Below are 19690 nucleotides of genomic sequence, written 5' to 3' on the forward strand. Positions count from 1 at the left end.
AAAACTAATACTCCATTAATTGAGCCCTACCTTATCCCTATTCTTATATAATTTCTGGCTCCGCCACTAGATTTTATCGAAAGTCATCAGTCCTTATACTATAGATCCGCTCCACGCATGCAAGACAAACTGGCCGAAGTACGTAGGTACTTCTCATCATTAGTACTAATGGCTAGTGTACTTGTGATTCAGTTTTGCAGTATCTGTTATCTGTATACTGTAGATCTCGATCCGGTCCAATCATTTTCAAGCTAGGTTCTAGCTGATACGCCAGGTCATGTTGTTGAATTCAGTAATCAATCGAGACAAATTAATCATCGATAATTATATTTTTATTTCACCAATTCGTGTGGCTGCTAGCTGATGAAACCAGCAAATTAAAGAAAATCGGAATTAATGGTCAAGAGATGCTAGCACTAGGTTAGCTAGCTAATCAGCTACCAGTATGCAGGAGATTGTGTGGTCGTCGTCGTCACATTAAGTCATTAATTCGACCGGTTTTCTAGATCATGTAATATTCGGAGTAATATATACATCTGCGCCGCCATATATCCACATCGAATGACCCCTTTAATTTATTCTCATCCATCTCAGCAGTAGCAGCTAGCATCGATTATATATATATATATATATATATATATTTATATTTATATATGTATCTATGTATCCATTTTCTTTTGCCTAGCTAGCTCTCTCGTCCCATCATATATATGTATGGCGCGGCAATCAGCAGCATGGGCTTCTACCTAATTGACTGAAAAAGTGAAGTTATTTTTGTTATCCTCTTCTCATTATTATTCCGATCGATATATGCACAGCATCTCTGTATACAAATACATATATACATGCATGACGTTTGAAAGGAATAAAAGGCTAGGAAAAAAAAGGCATGCAACTCACATACTCCAGCACTTGATATATATCAATAATGGATCAGATCAGGCCACAATTGCTGCTTTAATCCACTTGAGCTTGGCTAGCTTTTGCTGATGATCACAATTAGTAATTGCCGTCATCCACATCGGTGTCAGGTTTTGGCAAGCTAGTAGATAGTGGAGTACTTCCCCGTCCCAAAATAAGTGCAGTTTTAGCACTGTTTATGTTCAACGTTTAACCGTTCGTATTATTTGAAAAAAGATTATGATTAGTATTTTTATTATTACTAGATGATAAAACATGAATAGTACTTTATGTGTGACTAATTTTTTTAATATTTTTTATAATTTTTTTAAATAAGATGGATGGTCAAAGCGCTAAATATGGCTGCACTTATTTTAAGATGAGCTTAGCTAGCTTAATTACCTAGAGAGATCGCCGTCTCCGTCGTCGTCGTCGAGAGGAGGCATGACATGAGCGAGAGCTGTACACATGTGTGCCAGTAGTTGCAGGTCGATGTAATTAAGCGATGGATGAGATGCATATGTACAGAGCTACAGCTACAGGTGGCGGCGCGCACACGGCGACGCGTGTGGCGACGAGAGGGACAAGGCGAGGCGTGCGACGACTAATTTAACCACTGCAAGCCGCGCCAAAAGTTTAAAACCCCAGCCAATGCGCGCAAGGCTTCTTCGCGACGGCGACGGCCATTGCGTTCGTGCATGCACCTGGCTGATCCGACGACCTATCAGAGATTGTCGCCGCCCCGGCCGGACGGATCGATGACGAGCTAGCTAGCTATAGCTTAGTGTGTCGCTGTTAACTTGATGCATGCTGAATTAGTTAGTTCAGTTCGCGCCGTTTCTATCTTATCTATGGCCAAAGTACAGGTTGTTCCTCGTTGATGCAATCTACATCATATCGATCCATGGTCTTTTGTTACTTACTTGGATTAATTAATTATGTTTCACTCGTTTTGTGAACACCCGCTATATATATACATACACACACACCAATAATAGTATTGCTATGCCCTTGTTTTCAAATCACCTCCGTGACTTGTTTCATCTTCTTTTAATATTTATCTTTTTTGTCAACTAATTAATTAATGGCTGCATTTCGGGGTTTTGTGTGTTGAATCAAATAGATCTTACTCCCTCCGTCCCAAAATATAAGTATTTTTAGAATAGTGACAAGTCTAACATTTTTTACTAGATTTATTATTAAATAAACTATCATAATATTCAACTCTTTTTATTTAAAATATCTTTTTTGGATATTATTGGTCAAAGTATCATCTTTAGAACGGAGGGAGTACCATATATTGATCGTTAATTGGTTGGCTTATAATCCTACGTTTGAGTCTTTGAAAGATCGATGAATATGAACGAAAGGGTTGCCAATTGTCACGTACGCGTGTTTGGTGTTCTGAAGACGCAGCTGATCTCAAACTGCAGTGCACGTGTCTGCTTGACTTAAATCTCAGCTAATTTTGGTCAGACCACGACCACGTACCGATTAAGTTCACACGTAGTACCGCTTGATGACAATTAATATTCCCTCAATAAAAGAGCCTCACTCCGGTGCTTTCTACTCGTAGTAGAAAACGATCTGAACCATTGATCTAATTTGATTGAATGGTTCAGATATATTTCTACTACCATCTCATCTTATGGTAGTAGAAGCGTGGGTGGGCAAATTTGTTAAAAAAAAAAACTATGTGCGGAGAGTAAACTCGTCTTCTAATAGTTACTAAACCTAACAGCGTACATGATCACGACACCGCCGCTTGCGTGCGCGCGCTCCTCTCTACCTGCAGCCGGACGCCGCTGCCGCATGTGTCTCCCCCCATCAGAGGCTACGCAGCAGGGCCTAGCATCTCAGTGAAGCGGGATACTTTCGCCATAGGCCGTGAAGGCCCCACGGTGCACACATGAAAAACCTGAGTTGGATGGATCATTGTTGCAAACGTCTTCGATCGAATCAAATGCATGTCTATTAAATTTCACTGCTACTAATATATGAGTGTTCGATTGGAATAGTCAAAGGTAGATCTACTGAATATCTGAATCTGACGATGAATGGCTCGGGCCGTGCCTTTCACTCTCCGGGGGTGTTTGTGTTGATGGAGATGGCACTGCTGGCTAGATGGGTTAGCAGCTTGCGTACACTGCTCTCTGTTGCCTTTACAGGATTTTTTAGTGCTCAAGCTGTTTCTAGGACAACTAAATTCAGCAACGAATTCTTTATGTAACTTTCTTGACACACCATTAATCAAATGGTAATAAGGTAGAGTCTCGCGTCAAAAAAAAAATCATCAACAAAGCGCAATCAAGAGTTATATGAAACAAAATTCAAACATGGATGATTTATATTTCTATCATATTGTTTCATTCATGGCACAAATAGATCCACGTAACATTTGAAAAGCAGCAGGCATTAACCTTTAAACACGCAGAACTGCAACGAAAATGGCACAATACCAAGAGCTTAACTGTTACTCTGCAATGGTGTCTCGCTGCGGCACACACTAGTTACATACATCATCACCAACAGCAGAATTCATGAAACATCAAGCACTACAATTTTTCGTCACCAACTACACAAGTAAGCACCAGCAGTGCCAGGATTTTTCGTCACCAACAGTATAATTCAGTAGCAGCAACAGCAGTATTTTCCAGAAGCAAACTCTAGCCGGAATGGATCCAAGCGAGTCTCCGCCGCACGCGGAGGGGCCAGGATCGTCGTCGGAGTGACCTCCGAATTGAACTGCACACCACTGCCCCAATTGGATGCACGCGGAACGGCGGAAGGCCACGCGCAGCCGACGCTGGAATGGATCGGTTCCATCGCCGCGATAAGTAACATGCGAGATGCAGTGCCTGCGTCGGGCCTGATGCGATCAAGCGACCGAGACACAGAAATCAGCCCCAGCCAAAATTACCCCTAATCTGTATTAGAAGATTACTAATCTACCCTTTAAAATAAATGGTCAGGATTAATTCTACTCGTAGTATAATACTACAAGTAGAAAGCACCGGAGCGTCGCCCTCAATAAAATGGATGGCAACCTAACTTCAAACAGATAGTGGAGTATATACCACTCCGTTCCAAACCAGAGCTGTTTTGAAATGAGTGCATGCACACTTATTTCACACACTTCCATATGAATGTTTACATTTAGACGAAGAAAAAAAAATCATATTTATTTTCTCGGTGTCATGGCGATGAGAGAGGTTCAAATTCGTACAAGTTTTCTTCAAATTTTGATATATAATTATTCGAACTTAACAAATTAACCCTTCTCAATTTCAACCAAGCTCAATAAAGTCTATAATTGTCCTAGGTCCAAACCCAAAACATGGGTAAGTAGTAACTAACATGTAGGCCTAACCTACTAGGGGAACAAAATAGTAGAGTAAGGAGGGACATCGAAAAAGATGATCTAAATAGGATGTTTCGCCTTTTATTTTGACTAGTAACATATCTTGCATACCAATAAGCACGCACAATTGGTTTGGGCGTGTTGTATGGGCTCATATGTGGCTGATGATAGGTTGGGAGTTCGAATCAAGATCCAACCGCTCATGGATGGTGGGAGAACAGGAAGGAGAACAACTTCATTATTTAAGTAATAGAGGAAAGTCAGTTATGGATGACAGTTTTTCCATAAAGTTATATGACAACCTCAACAACCATTGTGGCCATGGCCGCTTCCCTAAAGCCTCTTCTCCTGCCACTGGTGCCACAAGAGCATCAGCATTTTCACTATTGTCTTAGTGGATGATGTGCTCTGTTCCCACACGAAACTATGAGCTAAGCAATCCTAAGAACTAACAACAAATCATTGGTAGGACGAACATCGACAACAATAGTTGGATAGGTGAAGTGAAGGATAAGTTGTGATGACCCGGCGGTGGTTGTTGGTGGTAAAAAAAAAATGATATAGTGAGATGCCACGGATTTAAAGTCTTGTATATGACTTAGATGTTTGTCTTTGACTTCTACGTTCTTCCATGTTAAGAACTTTATGGGAGGAGGAAGAAGAACAACAAGCTTATACTTTGGTAACTTTGTAATATCGGAATAATTTATTAGTCTATAACCCAAGTTAATAAGAAACAGGGCGATTCTCATTTTTGTCAGGTCTCATGAAGGTCAAAGATAACTTCTTAGATATGGGTTCTTGGATTGTAAATAATGGGAAACAATAAGGTTCTGGAAAGATAAATGGCTAGGAAACCTGGCTTTTAAAGACAAATATCCATCTTTATACTCTATTGTCCGAAGGAAAAGTTCTACTATTGCTAATGTTATGAGATCTGTTCCACTCAATGTTTCCTTTAGGAGATCATTAGTTGGTCAGAATCTTGCATATTGGCATGAATTGTGTGCTTATATTGTACATATTCAATTGAATCAATCCTCTGATAGCTTTAGATAGAATTATCATCAGAATGGAATATTTTTTGTTAGGTCGATGTATCTAGCTTTAATTAATAATGGTTATATTGAGATAAACAAGATTATTTGGAAGCTTAAGATGCCACTTAAGATTAAGATTTTTATGTGGTACTTGTTTAAAGGGGTTGTGCTAACCAAGGATAATTTGGCAAGATGAAATTGGAATGACAGTTTAAGATTTTGTTTTTGTATGAAAAATGAGACTATGCAACATCTTTTTATAGAGTGTCATTATGCAAAATTTGTTCGGAGAGCAGTACATTTCTCTCTTGGTTTATACCTTCCTACTACCATATCTAATATGTTTGATGGTTGGCTCTTGGGGGTAGACAAGAAGAAGAGTAAACTCATACTTGTAGGAGCTTCTGCCATATGTTGGTCTCTGCGGTTGACTATGAATGATATGGTTTTTGACAAATCACCATCTATCTCATATATGCAACTAATTTTCAGGGCAACATATTGGCTCCGATTTTGGGCACAGCTGCAAATGTGTGAAGATGATCGAGAGCTTATGAAAGTTGCATGTCGTAGGCTTGAGACAACGGTCATGCAACTCCTTGCAAACTATGGATGGAGATTCACAGATAGACTTGAATAAATGTGCTCTCCTTATCTTAGTTTGATTTTTTATTTTGTTGGGTGTGTTTAATTCATTTGAACTACACTCAGTGTTTGGGTGTTACTTTTGTAATAATTGGCTCTAACTCTGATGAGCAAAGGCCGAGATGTTTTATTCTATTATCTTAAAAAAAGGAATTCGTTTCTCATCATATTTTTTTCCTTCTACAGTGGCTCTCCTATGACTTGGGTAGCTAATAGTATCCTTTGCGGTGATTTACAACTCACACATATTAGCGATGGTATTAATTAAATTTTCTCCGATCGAAAAAGTATGCTCCAAACATGTGCATTGGTGGCCATTCCAGTTAAACAGGTGAAGTGGAAATCATCCCAATTAACACACTTACTGTAGTGTCATTTCTGAGTTTTTCCAAGGCATAATTGAGCGAGGATAATCCTGATTTTATATATATAGCTAGCTTGCTTCGGTGTACCGCCGAGGCAAACCTCTTGAAGAGACAAAGATTGCAGTTTCGGTGCATGAATAATGGATGTTAATCTGTTAGATATGATGATCCAATAATAACGTACAACGAAACTGTGTATGGTTCAATTATAGTTGAAATGGAGCCCCACACACAATATAGTACTCCTTCCGTTTCTAAATATTTGACGCCGTTGACTTTTTAAAATATGTTTACTCATTCATCTTATTCAAAAATTTAAGTAATTATTAATTCTTTTCCTATCATTTGATTCATTGTTAAATATACTTATATATATACATATAGTTTTACATATTTCACAAAAGATTTTAAATAAGATAAACGATCGAACATGTGTTAAAAAGTCAATGACGTTAAATATTTAGAAAACGGAGAGAGTATTGTAGCAAAGAGCCAAACAGTTGTAATTTCTCTGGGAATAATCAATGGATGTGTGAATGTCTACTTCAGTACTATTCAGAGATTTCTGGCCTTTCGATCGATAATGACTAGCCATGTGAGCCGACTGATCCAATTCATCGTCTACAACTAGCTAGCGCCGGCCACTGCAGCTAAATAGCTCCACGTACAGGATGTGACGTACTCCACAAATAATTGGTCTTCTCATGCTCCTATTTAAATAAACAATATGTTTCTTTAGAGAGCACCCAAGAATATGCTTTAATTGGCACTGATATTTATTGAAATGATGAATTATTTACCGAAAAGTACGGTGGTACAATTAAATCTCATATTGTGGATTCATGATTTATCAATATCCGTGTGCAATTCACCTATGAGATTTAAATTGTAATGCACACGGATATTATATACTTACACACGAATAATGTTTTCCTTTTTTTTTCCAAAAAAAAGAGCAGATTAGTAAAATTCTGTTTCTTACCTTTGACATAATCACGCGTATCATCTACTACATCATTTTTTAATATATGACACCGATCACCTTTTGATAAGCGTTTGTCTATTCATCTTATTCATTTTTTTGCAAATATATAAAAAAATAAGTTATGCTTAACGAACATTTAACGATAAATCAAGTCACGATAAAATAAATAAATAATAAGTACATAATTTTTTAAAACAAATAAAATGAATGATTGAATGTATCTTTAAAAAGTCAACGCTATTATATATTAAAAAGCTACATAGGAGTATCTATCTACATATTCCCCCAGTCTTATAAAAGACCAATCTAGTATTGGATGTAGTATATGTAATACGTTCTAGTCATATGAATCTAGATATACTTATGTTCAGATTTCGTTGTATTAGGATGTGTCACGTTTAGTTTTAGTTTGTATTTTATGGGACGGATAGAGTATATGATATGATAGTAGTGTGTATCTGCCCTATATTTATGGGACAGATAAAGTATATGATATGGTAGTAGTGTATATCTGCCCTATATATATGATCGATCGATTTCCTGTAGCTGATAACGATCGATGAAACTGTATGCGAGATATCACATGAGATTGATGAGCAGTGAGGACGGCTAGAGATAGCTTAGCTTAGCTTAACTAGTTAGATATAGATAGATAGATATAGTTAGTTGCAGCTGGAGACGGATGAGCATGAGCATATGCGTTGCAACATTGCTGACGCCATAGACGACCACGCACGAGCCCATGCCGAGTCATGCCGGACGCGAGGAATAACGAATCACCCGATTGGCCTTCCGATTCTACCCCTGGTGACCCCGAAGAATTACAAACATTTGCCACTCCGTGCCACGTCACGCTAACTGACAAGGTCGCTCGTGCATATAAGCGGCCCTTCCCTCCGCTGCTCCGGAGGATCGATCAATCGATTGATCGAGCTATAGGTAGCCAATTACAAGCTAATTAAAGCAGTAACCGTATTAGATCGTCGATGGAGATGACGATGTCGTCGGCGGCGACGTCGCTGCCGCCGGGGTTCCGGTTCCACCCGACGGACGAGGAGCTGATCCTGCACTACCTCCGCAGCCGCGCCACCGCCGGGCAGTGCCCCGTCCCCATCATCGCCGACGTCGACATCTACAAGTTCGATCCATGGGACCTGCCATGTAAGCCTTCTTCCTCGACCATATCGATGGATCGATTGAGTTGGTCGTTCGTTCAATTGCTACTGGTTAATTAATTGCAGCGAAGGCGGTGTACGGGGAGAGCGAGTGGTATTTCTTCAGCCCGCGAGACCGCAAGTACCCCAACGGAATCCGGCCGAACCGCGCCGCCGGGTCGGGGTACTGGAAGGCGACGGGAACCGACAAGCCCATCCACGACAGCGCCACCGGCGAGAGCGTCGGCGTCAAGAAGGCCCTCGTCTTCTACCGCGGCCGCCCTCCCAAGGGCACCAAGACCAGCTGGATCATGCACGAGTACCGCCTCGCCGCCGACCCTCTCGCCGCCGCCGCAAACACCTACAAGCCCTCCTCCTCCTCCCGATTCCGCAACGTCTCCATGAGGGTATGTACCTACTCATACGCCATCGCCAATTCGCCATGACCACCATCTCTGAGCTTAACTACTAACTGCATATCCATCCATCTCCTCATGCCACTTGCGTGCTCTCATCCTGTTGCACCACTACTAATTGAACTACTGTACTCTTCTTCTAGGATATTGTAATTTAATCAGATGATTGGACTGACGTACGCTTATTAACTTTTTTTTAATGAACTACTAGCATCACTCAATCATTAATTCACTCGCTACTGTTAGTATCACATCATGAAACCGTGGATGGTACGTAACAAGAGAGATACTCCTTTCTCTTTTCACTTGCTGTTAATTTAATTTAATTTCAGAGTATAATAATTATACCGAGAGAAGAATAGAGATATCCATTAGCCTTGTCCTGGCGCCATGCATGCATGTGTGGTTATTATCGATTTAAAGTATGTAGCTTTTGACAATGATGGGCATGACATTTTTGTGCTCATCGATCCATCTGCTTAATTACGTGCAGCTGGACGACTGGGTGCTCTGCCGGATCTACAAGAAGTCCGGCCAGGCGTCGCCGATGATGCCGCCGCTCGCCGCCGACTACGACCACGACGAGCCGTCCGGAGTCCTTGACGACGCCTACAGCTTCTACGCGCCGCCGATGATCAGCACCACGCTCATCCCCAAGCTCCCCAAGATCCCCTCCATCTCCGAGCTCTTCGACGAGCACGCGCTCGCCCAGATCTTCGACGCCGCCGCCGACCCGCCGGCCGACCACCATCAGCATGCCCTCGCCGTCCACCCCTCCCTGAACCAGCTCCTCGGCGTCGGCGACAACTTCCTCGCGGAGTGCTACCCGTCGACGGCGTCCACGGCCACCGTTGCCGGCGGCAAGCGCAAGGCGAGCCCGGCCGGAGACTACGCCGGCGGCGGCCACACGCCGGCGAAGAGGCTCAACGGCTCATGCTTCGACGTGGCGCCGCAGTCCGTGGTGGGCGGCTTGCAAGCGACGCCGTCGTCAGTCCTCGCCGGACTCAACCACCAGATGCTTCCTCCTCAGCTATTCTGAATATATTCTTAACTAGCTTAATTAATGGCCATGGAAATCGATCAAACGCAGTCGATCGAATTTACGGATGCTACGTACTGGCATGAACAATCTTGCCGACGATATTAAGATCGGATGGAAGCATGGACGACGATGATGATTGGGGTACGGTATAGAATTATTGTAGTATTGAACAATTAGGCATTTGTATGCGATTTTTTCTCCTACGTATTCATTTCAGGCACAGTGCAAAAGCAAGCTGGAGCCTTGATAGTACTTTACACCGTAGAGAGGGAATGTTGTACAATTAAAGATTACTAGATATACAGAACAATAATACTTTACTGTAGCCAATTGATATACTACTAGTATACAGGATTGTAGAAGATATCAAATGCAATAGATTCTGGCTCTGATCTGGGAAATGGAAATTGCATGGATGTGTTACTTCTTGGCTGAAGTAGGTGTAATATCAATGGAGCATGCATGCAGTCTAACGGCAAACTTTCATCTTCTGTTCTTAAATTAGCAAAGAAGTTGTTTGCAAGTACTACAATCTAGTATAATATAGGCTAGGCGGCTGTAGATTGAAAAGGACGGATTGGATGGATTATGGATAGAGCACATATAAAGGAGGAATAGATTTACTGGAAACATACTTTTTCAGGAAGAGGCAAAGATGCAGTCTGAAAGACTGAAACTCAAGTCTGAAGATTTTCAACTTATTAACAGTCAGCGTTTTTGTTAAGCTTGCTTATTTACTGTACTCATCATACTTATCAAAAGTAAAAGCTTTCGTCAGCAGCAACCACCACGTCACCGATGACGAAAATACTAAAAGTTGATTGTCGATCACCAATGTTACGGGTGACTTCTGAAGATAGGACCCCGTTGGCATGGTCAAAGACCAACCATTTCACTGCAGGTTCAGGCTTTCAGGACAGTATATTCGGGTCCAGGTCGGTTAAATTCGCACGGCACTTTACCTCTCAATGTACTTATCATACCCAGGCAGTAGAGTTTTACCTCACGTATCTCTCTCTAGTTTTTACCATTGGACGGACAGAAGAGTTAAACTGTCCCTGTCAATTCAGCAAAGGCAAAGTAGCACTGTTAGTTACTGCAATCTCGATGGCTACGGGGCTCTGCGCTGGAGGTGTTCACTCCTGGGCCGTGCTTCGACAGTAATCAAAAGAGCAATACGAGAATTATACTGCGAAAGTAATTTAGATTCCCGTATTGTTGCTGAGGATGAGAGGAGTTTATTCCGTACAAGTGTTGGTGCTGCTAAACTTGTGTTCAATTCAAGTCTGGGCCTCCTAGGGAGAGGAGGGCCCAAACCAAGAGGGAAATTGTCACGGGAATAAGTTCACTTAGTGACCCTCGAAAGTGATCGAAATCTAATCCGTGACCCTAAACCACAAAACTGGATATCTCGACCCCCAAACTCTTAAAACCGGTGTAATTTGACTCCCTTAGCTGTTTTGGAGGGCGGTTTTGCTGACGTGGCGCCTACGTGGCGATATTGACCGGGTCTCCTTTACACGTGGCGTTGAGGTGGTATTTACGATTAAAAAATATGTGTGGGACCCATTTGTAATTGACAGAAAAGAAATTGTGGGAGCCACGTGTCCCATCTCTCTCTCCCCTCCCTCCTCGCCGCTCCCTCTCTCTCCCACGGCGGGCGGAGACGGCAACGAGCGGCGGATGCGCGGGCGTGGCGCGGCGGCCTGCGAGCGGCGGAGACGCGGGAGTGGCGGCGCCAGGCACTGGAACGACAACGGCGGTGGCGCCCGGGCTGAGCTCCACCGCCTCCTCGCCGACGGCGACTAGGCGTTCGAGCCGGAGTACGGCGGGCGGCGGCGGCGAGAGGCACACGCGGCGAGGTCGACGACGACGACGTCCTCCACCATCACCCACCCAACCCGATCGCGCATCACCGCCGATCCACGTGCGGCGGCTTACAGCCGGATCGGGGGCCCGCCCTCGCAGAAGACGTGATGGATATGGAGGAGAGGGGACCAATGCAAGCGGACCGTGTACCAGGCTCCGTTTCGCTGCGACTTGAGACACAAGGGATCAGATCGATCAAAAAGATCACACGTCAGCACGCACGCAGCGCAGGTGTCTCTAACCAGCTGGTCCGGTCCGCCTCGAACAAACTCGTCCTAGATCGCGGCCGGTCGCCGCCTCGCTGGTGCAGCTAGCACCTCTATCTACATCTATATCAGGAGACCATCGAGAATGAGTTGCATGTGTCTCTCTCCTCTCGTCCTGTGAGTTGCCCGAGACGAATCAAGAATGAGTTGCTTTGCCCACAATGGCTGGAGCTCGGTTGTCTCTCGTGTTCCTGTGCCTGGTGGTGGTGGTGACCTCCGCGCATGCCGGCGGCGCCGATGCGAGGAAGACGGTCGGCGAGTACGTCGTCGCCCCTCCGCGTGTGCCTCCCGCCGCCGCTGCCCGCCCGTTCTCCTGCTCGAACGCCTTGTCGCCGTCGGCGAGGAGGCGGTGGAGCTCAGCCCGGGCGCCACCGCCGTTGTCGTTCCAGTGCCTGGCGCCGCCACTCCCGCGTCTCCGCCGCTCGCAGGCCGCCGCGCCACGCCCGCGCATCCGCCGCTCGTTGCCGTCTCCGCCAGCCGCGGGAGAGAGAGGGAGCGGCGAGGAGGGAGGGGAGAGAGAGATGGGACACGTGGCTCCCACAATTTCTTTTCTGTCAATTACAAATGGGTCCCACACATATTTTTTAATCGTAAATACCACCTCAACGCCACGTGTAAAGGAGACCCGGTCAATATCGCCACGTAGGCGCCACGTCAGCAAAACCGCCCTTCAAAACAGCTAAGGGAGTCAAATTACACCGGTTTTAAGAGTTTGGGGGTCGAGATATCCGGTTTGTGGTTTAGGGTAACAGATTAGATTTCGATCACTTTTGAGGGTCACTAAGTGAACTTATTCCATTGTCACGTCCGATGCTTGTGTTGGGCTCTAAAAGTCTAAATGAGGCCTTAGATGGGCTCGGTTATGCGTAGGAGGGCCTAATAGGGAGTTGTCAAGCATAGGCCCAATACGGAGTTGTAGGTTCTAGGCCCAATAGACGATCAGGCTTCCTACGGGCAGGCGTCGCCGCGTCGGCATGCGGTAGACGAAGTAGTCGCGCGGTCGTCGGAGCGACAGTAGGGTTCGGACCGCACGTTGACAGAGGGGAGGAGGGCGTCGCCGGCCTCGCAGACGATGGTCGGGGACAGGGCGGGGTTCATGTCGGAGCTGTGCACGAAGACGATGGAGGGATTTGGTGGTGGGTGGGCGAGAGATCTAGAGGGATACATACCTCGATCGATGGTGTTTCCGTTCCTGGTGGTGCCAATTAATGGCGGTGCTACCATTATTGCTGTGGCGGCGGCCGGCGACGGCGATGGTGCTGAGGATGAACCCAACCGGAGTCGGGAGTGGAAGGGCGTTCCATCGTAGCTATAGCTAGCTTGGCGTGAGGATTGATGGCAATGGACGGGGAAGTGGGAGATGGAATGGCGGCAGCCGCCGGAAGCAGCGGGGATGGAGGATGAGAGGAATAAGTTCACTTTAGGTCCGTCCACAAAACCAGATACATCGTATCCTCCAACTTACCAAAACCGTGCAGACGAGGTTTTACATCGCATCCTTTAATTCTGTCTGGCAGTATTGTGCCTGGTTTTAGATGACGTGGCGCCTACGTGGTTGGTTTGACTAGGTCTCGTCCCAGGTGGCGCTTACGTGGCAATTGGATAAAAAAAATTTAAAAAACTGTGGGACCCACATATCAATTACACACAAAATAATAAAAAAGGGTGGGCCATCGCCCATCCGGCCATGTCGCTGAGCGGTCGCCTCCAGCAGCCGGCTAGAGCGAGAGCAGCCACCCCCGTCGCCTCCTCGAGGTGGCCGGAGGAGGAGCTCGAGCGGTCGCCGGCGAGCACCATCCATTTTCCGGCGTCGTCGAAGGAGACCACTCCACGCGTTGCTCCGGCAGCGACGTGGGAGCACGGGGTGGGAAGGTGGCGCTGCTGGAGTAGGCGGAGCGGCAGTGGGCGACGGCGGTGGTGCTGCACGAGCAGGGCTGTAACCGCTCATGTCCCAGGTGCACTGAACTGGTCGCCTTCCCAGCCACGAACTCGTCCTTAAATACAGCTACCCGCAATCAACCACCAAGCAGAAGCAGAGCAAGTTTGATTTGCTGTGGCCAATTTTTTATGCCATCTCGACATAGCTGCTGCTCGATTGATTCATATATGGCACTAGCCATTTTCGTCAGCATCGCCGCCGTCGCCAGAGGGAAGAAGGCGCGCGAAGGAGGAGGGGGAGGTGAAGGTCCTGTAGTGGCGGAGCGCCGAGCTAGAGCGGAGGTGGTGGTGTTGTGGTCGGAGCTAGAGTCCGAGCGGTGGCGCGCCGAGCTGAAGCGGCTGTGGCGCTGTGCGTGCAAATCGGGGAGGCGGAGGTGGAGGCCGTGGAGCTCGTGCGAGGGTACCAGTGTTGTGTCCACGAGCTCGCCCGGGAGCTCGTCGCCGCCAAATTAGTCGTCTCCACGTCCTCATGAGATGGGATTTTTTCATCTCTTGCGGAGACATTGAAATGTCATCCTAGAGGAGCAGGATGATGCCGCTGGCGTCGGTGTGGGCACATTGGTAGGCCAGTTACATGACGACGACGATCCGCTCCACTCCGCTGTTCGCTGCCGCTTCTCCCGCCCTGCTCTGCCCCGCCGCTCCACCCGCGGCCCCTTTGCCCTCTGCTCCACCCGCCCCGCTTTGCCCCTTTGCTCCGTCCGTCGCCGCTCCGCCCCACCAATCACCCGTTCCGGCCGCTGCCCGCCCCGCTCTACCAGCTTGCTCCGGGAGTCGCCGCTCCGGTCGCCGCCGGCTGGAGAGAGAGACGATAGAGAGAAGAGGGAGTAGTGAGGATGACATGTGGGGCCACATGGGCCCCACCATTTTTTATTTGTTTGTGTGTGAAACTGACAGGTGGACCCTACATATTTTATTATTTTTCTAGATGAATTGCCACGTAAGCGCACGTCAATGTCATGTGGGATGAAGACCTAGTCAAAGAAGCCACGTAGGCCAAAGCCGAGGACAATACTGCTGAGGGATCTTGTTTGCACGGTTTTATAGGTTGAGGGATGCGTTGTATCCGGTTTTGTGTTTCAGGGATGAATTTTAGACACGACAACAAATTGAGGGACCTAAAGTGAACTTATTCCAGGATGAGACACCACCACGGGTAATGGCCCAAATACCACCTGCCTGGGCCCCGTCTCTCTCAACTTGTGTGCGTGCAGGCCCAAACCCAAAGAATTCCTTGATGCCGGAGCGAATGAATTTGTGGTCAGGGAAACTATCTTTGATCACTGCATGGGATATCCTATTTGCATGTCACTTAACTGTTATGAAAAAATTTAAGAAGATATATCAATATGTGATATAACACTCCACAAGCTTACAAGTTCAAATTTAACTTCTATATCTCATAACGAAAAAACAAATTAAACCGCAGCTTGTTAACGTATATTTACAATTAAATTTGTTTTTTCCGTTGTAAGATATAGAAGTTAAATTTGAACTTGCGGAGTGATATATCACATATTAATAGACCTTTTCAAATTTTTTAGGACAACGAGGGTTATCCCCTCACGAATCAAAATCAACATCCTTTATGGTCATGTAATTAGTTGAAAGTTGAAAGGTGTGACGCCAGGTGTCTGTCGTGGATCATTTAACCGGTGCCTTGACAGAGAAGAGACTACCCACCCGGTGACCGCGTGGGGCAACGGGGACTTGGCTGCGGAAACGACAATATGGCCCCGTTTAGTTACCCAAAATTTCTTTCCTAAAAAACATCACATTGAATATTTGGACATATGTATGAAGTATTAAATATAGATAAATAAAAAAACTAATTGCACAGTTAGAGAGAAATCGCGAGACAAATCTTTTAAGTCTAATTAGTCCATGATTAGCCATAAGTGCTACAGTAACCCACATATGCTAATGACGGGTTAATTAAACTCAAAAGATTCGTCTCGCGGTTTTCCAGGCGAGTTATGAAATTAGTTTTTTTATTCGTATCCGGAAAACCCTTCCGCTATCCGGTCAAACATCCGATGTGACACTAAAAAAATTTCTTTTCGTGAACTAAACAGGCCCTATGTACTCTAGAAGATGACATGACACGACACGGTGGGTGTGGTCTCATCGATCGGCACCACGTACGCGGCCTCGGTCTCAACGAACGAACGTCTCGCCGGCCGGCCTCCAGCTTAATTTGTTCTATATAACCCGGGAGGTGCCATTTGCAACGATCGAATACCAGCGAGACAACCAGACGCCGGCCCTTGGAAGCTAGCTAGCATGTTCAGCCACCATGGGCACGGCCACGGCCAATACCAGCCTCCGGCGACCGGTCCCCAGCACGAGCCGACGTTCAAGATCTTCTGCCGCGCCGACGAGGGGTACTGCCTTACCGTCCGCCACGACGCCGTCGTCCTCGCGCCAACCAACCCCCGCGACGACTGCCAGGCACCACCACCATAATATTTTCTTCTTCTGCTAGGCTATGTGGCTCTGTGCTCATCTCTTAATTACTAGCTTCTCTCTAATCCGGACCATGGCATGCAGCACTGGTACAAGGACATGCGGCACAGCACGAGGGTGAAGGACGAGGAGGGCCACCCGGCGTTCGCGCTCGTCAACCGCGCCACCGGCCTCGCCGTCAAGCACTCGCTCGGCCAATCCCACCCCGTATGTCGATCACCATTAGTTCATCCACGCATGCAGTCTTCGCGCGCCATCTTAACTGTTTTACATGCATGATCGATCGACGCTCCTGTCCTGATGCAGGTGAAGCTGGTGCCGTACAACCCAGAGTACCAGGACGAGTCGGTGCTGTGGACCGAGAGCAAGGACGTCGGCCATGGCTTCCGCTGCATCCGCATGGTCAACAACATCTACCTCAACTTGGACGCCTTCCACGGCGACAAGTCCCACGGCGGCGTGCACGACGGCACCACCGTCGTGCTCTGGGAGTGGTGCAAGGGCGACAACCAGTGCTGGAAGATCCTCCCCTGGGGCCCCGAGGCGTACGCGCCGCCGCCGCCGCCAGCATACGGGCACCAGGCATACCCGCCGCCGCCGCCCAACCGTGAACCTGGCCACGGCTACCACCCCGCACCTGCGTTCTACCCGCCGCAGCCGCCACCGAGCCACGATGAGCCGGGCTACGGCTACCGTCCACCGCCGGGCGGACCACCCGGTGCAGGGTACGGCAACCGGCTGCCCCGCGCGCTGGCGTCGGAGCCCACCGTGCGCATCCTGTGCAGGGCCGACGAGGCGTACAGCCTCACCGTCAGGAACGGCGCCGTCTGCCTTGCACCAACCAATCCCAGGGATGACTTCCAGGTTATTTCCGTTGCATACAATTCCATCTCAAATTCTTAACACCGATAGATCAACTCCATCGTGATCTTGTCTAACTATTCTAATCATGTTCAAATCCGATTTGCAGCACTGGGTGAAGGACATGAGGCACAGCACGAGCATCAAGGACGAGGAAGGCTACCCGGCGTTCGCGCTGGTGAACAAGGCCACCGGGGAAGCCATCAAGCACTCCCTCGGACAGAGCCACCCTGTATGTACATACATACATCTTCTTCATTAGATAATTAATTCAGTCTGTTTCATATATGTCAAAAAATCTGCGTCGTAGTAGTAGCAATCAACGCTTACGATTTCTGGAATGGCGTCACATGATGTGAATTTGTCGCAAAACCACTACTACACTAGTAGTTGATGATCTGACACGTTCGTCTGCACGCAGGTTAGGCTGGTGCCATACAACCCGGAGTACCTGGACGAGTCGGTGCTGTGGACGGAGAGCAAGGACGTCGGCCATGGCTTCCGCTGCGTCCGCATGGTGAACAACATCTACCTCAACTTTGACGCCTTCCATGGCGACAAGGACCACGGCGGCGTCCACGACGGCACCACCGTCGTGCTCTGGGAGTGGTGTAAGGGCGACAACCAGCGCTGGAAGATCCTCCCCTGGTGTAAGTAATTATCACCGATATATAGCTTAATTAGTCAAAATCTTTCAACTGACATTGTTTGGTTTTGTTCCTTCTGACGCAGAAATCGAGAGACCGTCAACAAAAGCATCGATCGATCCGTCACCTGTGCTTGCATTTGGCACTGTTCGAGTTCGACCATGCATGCATGTCGTGTTACTGTTGCGTGTCCTGTGTTTATGTCACTGCAGAATAAATCAGGGTCTCGCTGTCAGCAGAGATCAGATGACCCCCTCCCTGCTGTTTGGTGTGGATCCATGCGTATATGCGCATCTTTTGTACGAAGTTCTACTAGTTCATGTCATGAGATGCCTGTCTACTCTGCCCAGTTTGCTTCTGGCGAGATGAGTACTGCTCCGGTTTGATACTCTACTACAGTACTATGCGGTTGATCTATATGTTTGGTACATCTGCTTCGACGACTCAATTATGACAAATGGTTAATCCCGATGACACCACACCTAATACCCGCGATTAATTCCGCTAGCTATAAAAGGCCGTGAGTAATTAAGTCAACACTGAAGATTATTGTCATATTATTGCACAGAGCAGGTTTGTTAAGATCGTTGTGGTCATAAAATTAAATCAAAATTTCCGTGTAACAACGCCGCTCTTCGCGCCTTCCTCACCAGCTGCTCCAGGCCTCTCCGTCCTGCGCTCCTCCCGCCGCCTTTGCCGCTGCCGCCTCTCGCCGCCAAGGCGGTGGAGGTTGTGCCGAAGCGCAGTGAGCGTATCGCTGCTAAGATGGCACTTGAGGCGCTTGAGGGGCCGATCCACGCAGTGTCGCGCGCCCAGCGCAACCTGATGCGGAAGCTCGGCCTAGTTCTGGAGAGGGGCCCGGTCACGGCCGAGGCGGTCGCGGCTTACAACGCCCTCTTCTCCAAGCCACTTTCCCAGGAGCACATCATCGCGCTCTCCTCGCTCTTCTCCATCTCCTTGCCCTCGGCCAAGGCTGCGGAGGCGTTGGTCGTGTGCGGCTAATCGGTTTCTTCTCTTCTGCTCTCGGTGTGGTCCCCCTCAATGGGATCATGCAACGAGAACGTTTTGGTGTGGAACGTGCGAGGTCTGAACTCGCGCGCCCACTGGGATGCTGTGCATGATGTAGTCCGTAATGAGCATGTCTCTCTTCTCTGTCTTCAGGAGACTATTATGGATGTAATCCCCTCTCGTACTATTCTGGAAATGCTAGGCCTCGACTTTGATTATTCCTTCTTGCCTGTGGTCGGTCGGAGTGGGGGAGGGGTGTTGCTTGCCTGGCGGACGACCGTTTGGTATGTCTCAGATGTTCACCTTGCGGATTTCTCTCTTACCGCGTTGGTTCGACACTCTTCTGATGTCGCCCCCTGGTGGCTCTCCATCGTCTATGAGCCACAGGAGGAGCCTTACAAGCTTCGTTTCTTAGATGAGCTTCGTTCGCTGCGCTCCTCTCGCACGGGGCCGTGGGCCGTCGTAGGCGATTTCAACCTCATTTTCGAAGCTCGGGATAAAAACAACCTTAATCTCAATCGTCGTATGATGGGTCGTTTTCGTCGACTCGTCGACGAGTTGGAACTCCGGGAGTTGCCGCTTCACTTGGAGCAATGAGCGCGAGTCGCCCACGCTTGTTAAGCTCGACCGCGTCCTCTTCTCTGCGGATTGGGAGGAGCTTTTCCCCTCTTGCCTCCTCCAAGCGGCCTCTTCTATCGCCTCTGATCACTGTGCTCTTCTCCTTCAT

At 47.5% G+C, this 19690-nt stretch overlaps 2 protein-coding genes across 2 annotated transcripts; both read left to right on the forward strand.

Annotated features, from left to right (window-relative positions):
- Positions 1-8220: 8220 nt before the first annotated feature.
- LOC127778510 (NAC domain-containing protein 58-like) lies at positions 8221-10315 on the forward strand. Its single transcript, XM_052305130.1, has 3 exons — positions 8221-8457; positions 8538-8857; positions 9360-10315. The coding sequence occupies exons 1-3, from the start codon at positions 8283-8285 to the stop codon at positions 9903-9905; spliced, it is 1041 nt and encodes a 346-aa protein (XP_052161090.1). The 5' UTR covers positions 8221-8282; the 3' UTR covers positions 9906-10315.
- A 5890-nt stretch (positions 10316-16205) lies between these two features.
- LOC127779047 (ricin B-like lectin R40C1) lies at positions 16206-18383 on the forward strand. Its single transcript, XM_052305724.1, has 6 exons — positions 16206-16432; positions 16532-16654; positions 16754-17311; positions 17418-17540; positions 17730-17958; positions 18041-18383. Coding segments are annotated over exons 1-6 (1203 nt in total). The 5' UTR covers positions 16206-16264; the 3' UTR covers positions 18043-18383.
- The last annotated feature ends 1307 nt before the right edge of the window (positions 18384-19690 follow it).

This window comes from Oryza glaberrima, chromosome 7 (genome assembly GCF_000147395.1).
Source record: "Oryza glaberrima chromosome 7, OglaRS2, whole genome shotgun sequence".
Taxonomy (NCBI): Eukaryota; Viridiplantae; Streptophyta; class Magnoliopsida; order Poales; family Poaceae; genus Oryza; species Oryza glaberrima.

What these genes read in the sequence shown, in the direction of transcription:
- LOC127778510 (XM_052305130.1), top strand. Translation starts at nt 8,283, where the DNA reads ATGGAGATGACGATGTCGTCGGCGGCGACGTCGCTGCCGCCGGGGTTC. An exon ending in CGATCCATGGGACCTGCCAT is followed by an intron (nt 8,458 to 8,537) that starts GTAAGCCTTCTT and finishes AATTAATTGCAG; the next exon opens with CGAAGGCGGTGTACGGGGAG. An exon ending in TCCGCAACGTCTCCATGAGG is followed by an intron (nt 8,858 to 9,359) that starts GTATGTACCTAC and finishes AATTACGTGCAG; the next exon opens with CTGGACGACTGGGTGCTCTG.
- LOC127779047 (XM_052305724.1), top strand. Translation starts at nt 16,265, where the DNA reads ATGTTCAGCCACCATGGGCACGGCCACGGCCAATACCAGCCTCCGGCG. An exon ending in CGCTCGGCCAATCCCACCCC is followed by an intron (nt 16,655 to 16,753) that starts GTATGTCGATCA and finishes GTCCTGATGCAG; the next exon opens with GTGAAGCTGGTGCCGTACAA. An exon ending in ATCCCAGGGATGACTTCCAG is followed by an intron (nt 17,312 to 17,417) that starts GTTATTTCCGTT and finishes TCCGATTTGCAG; the next exon opens with CACTGGGTGAAGGACATGAG.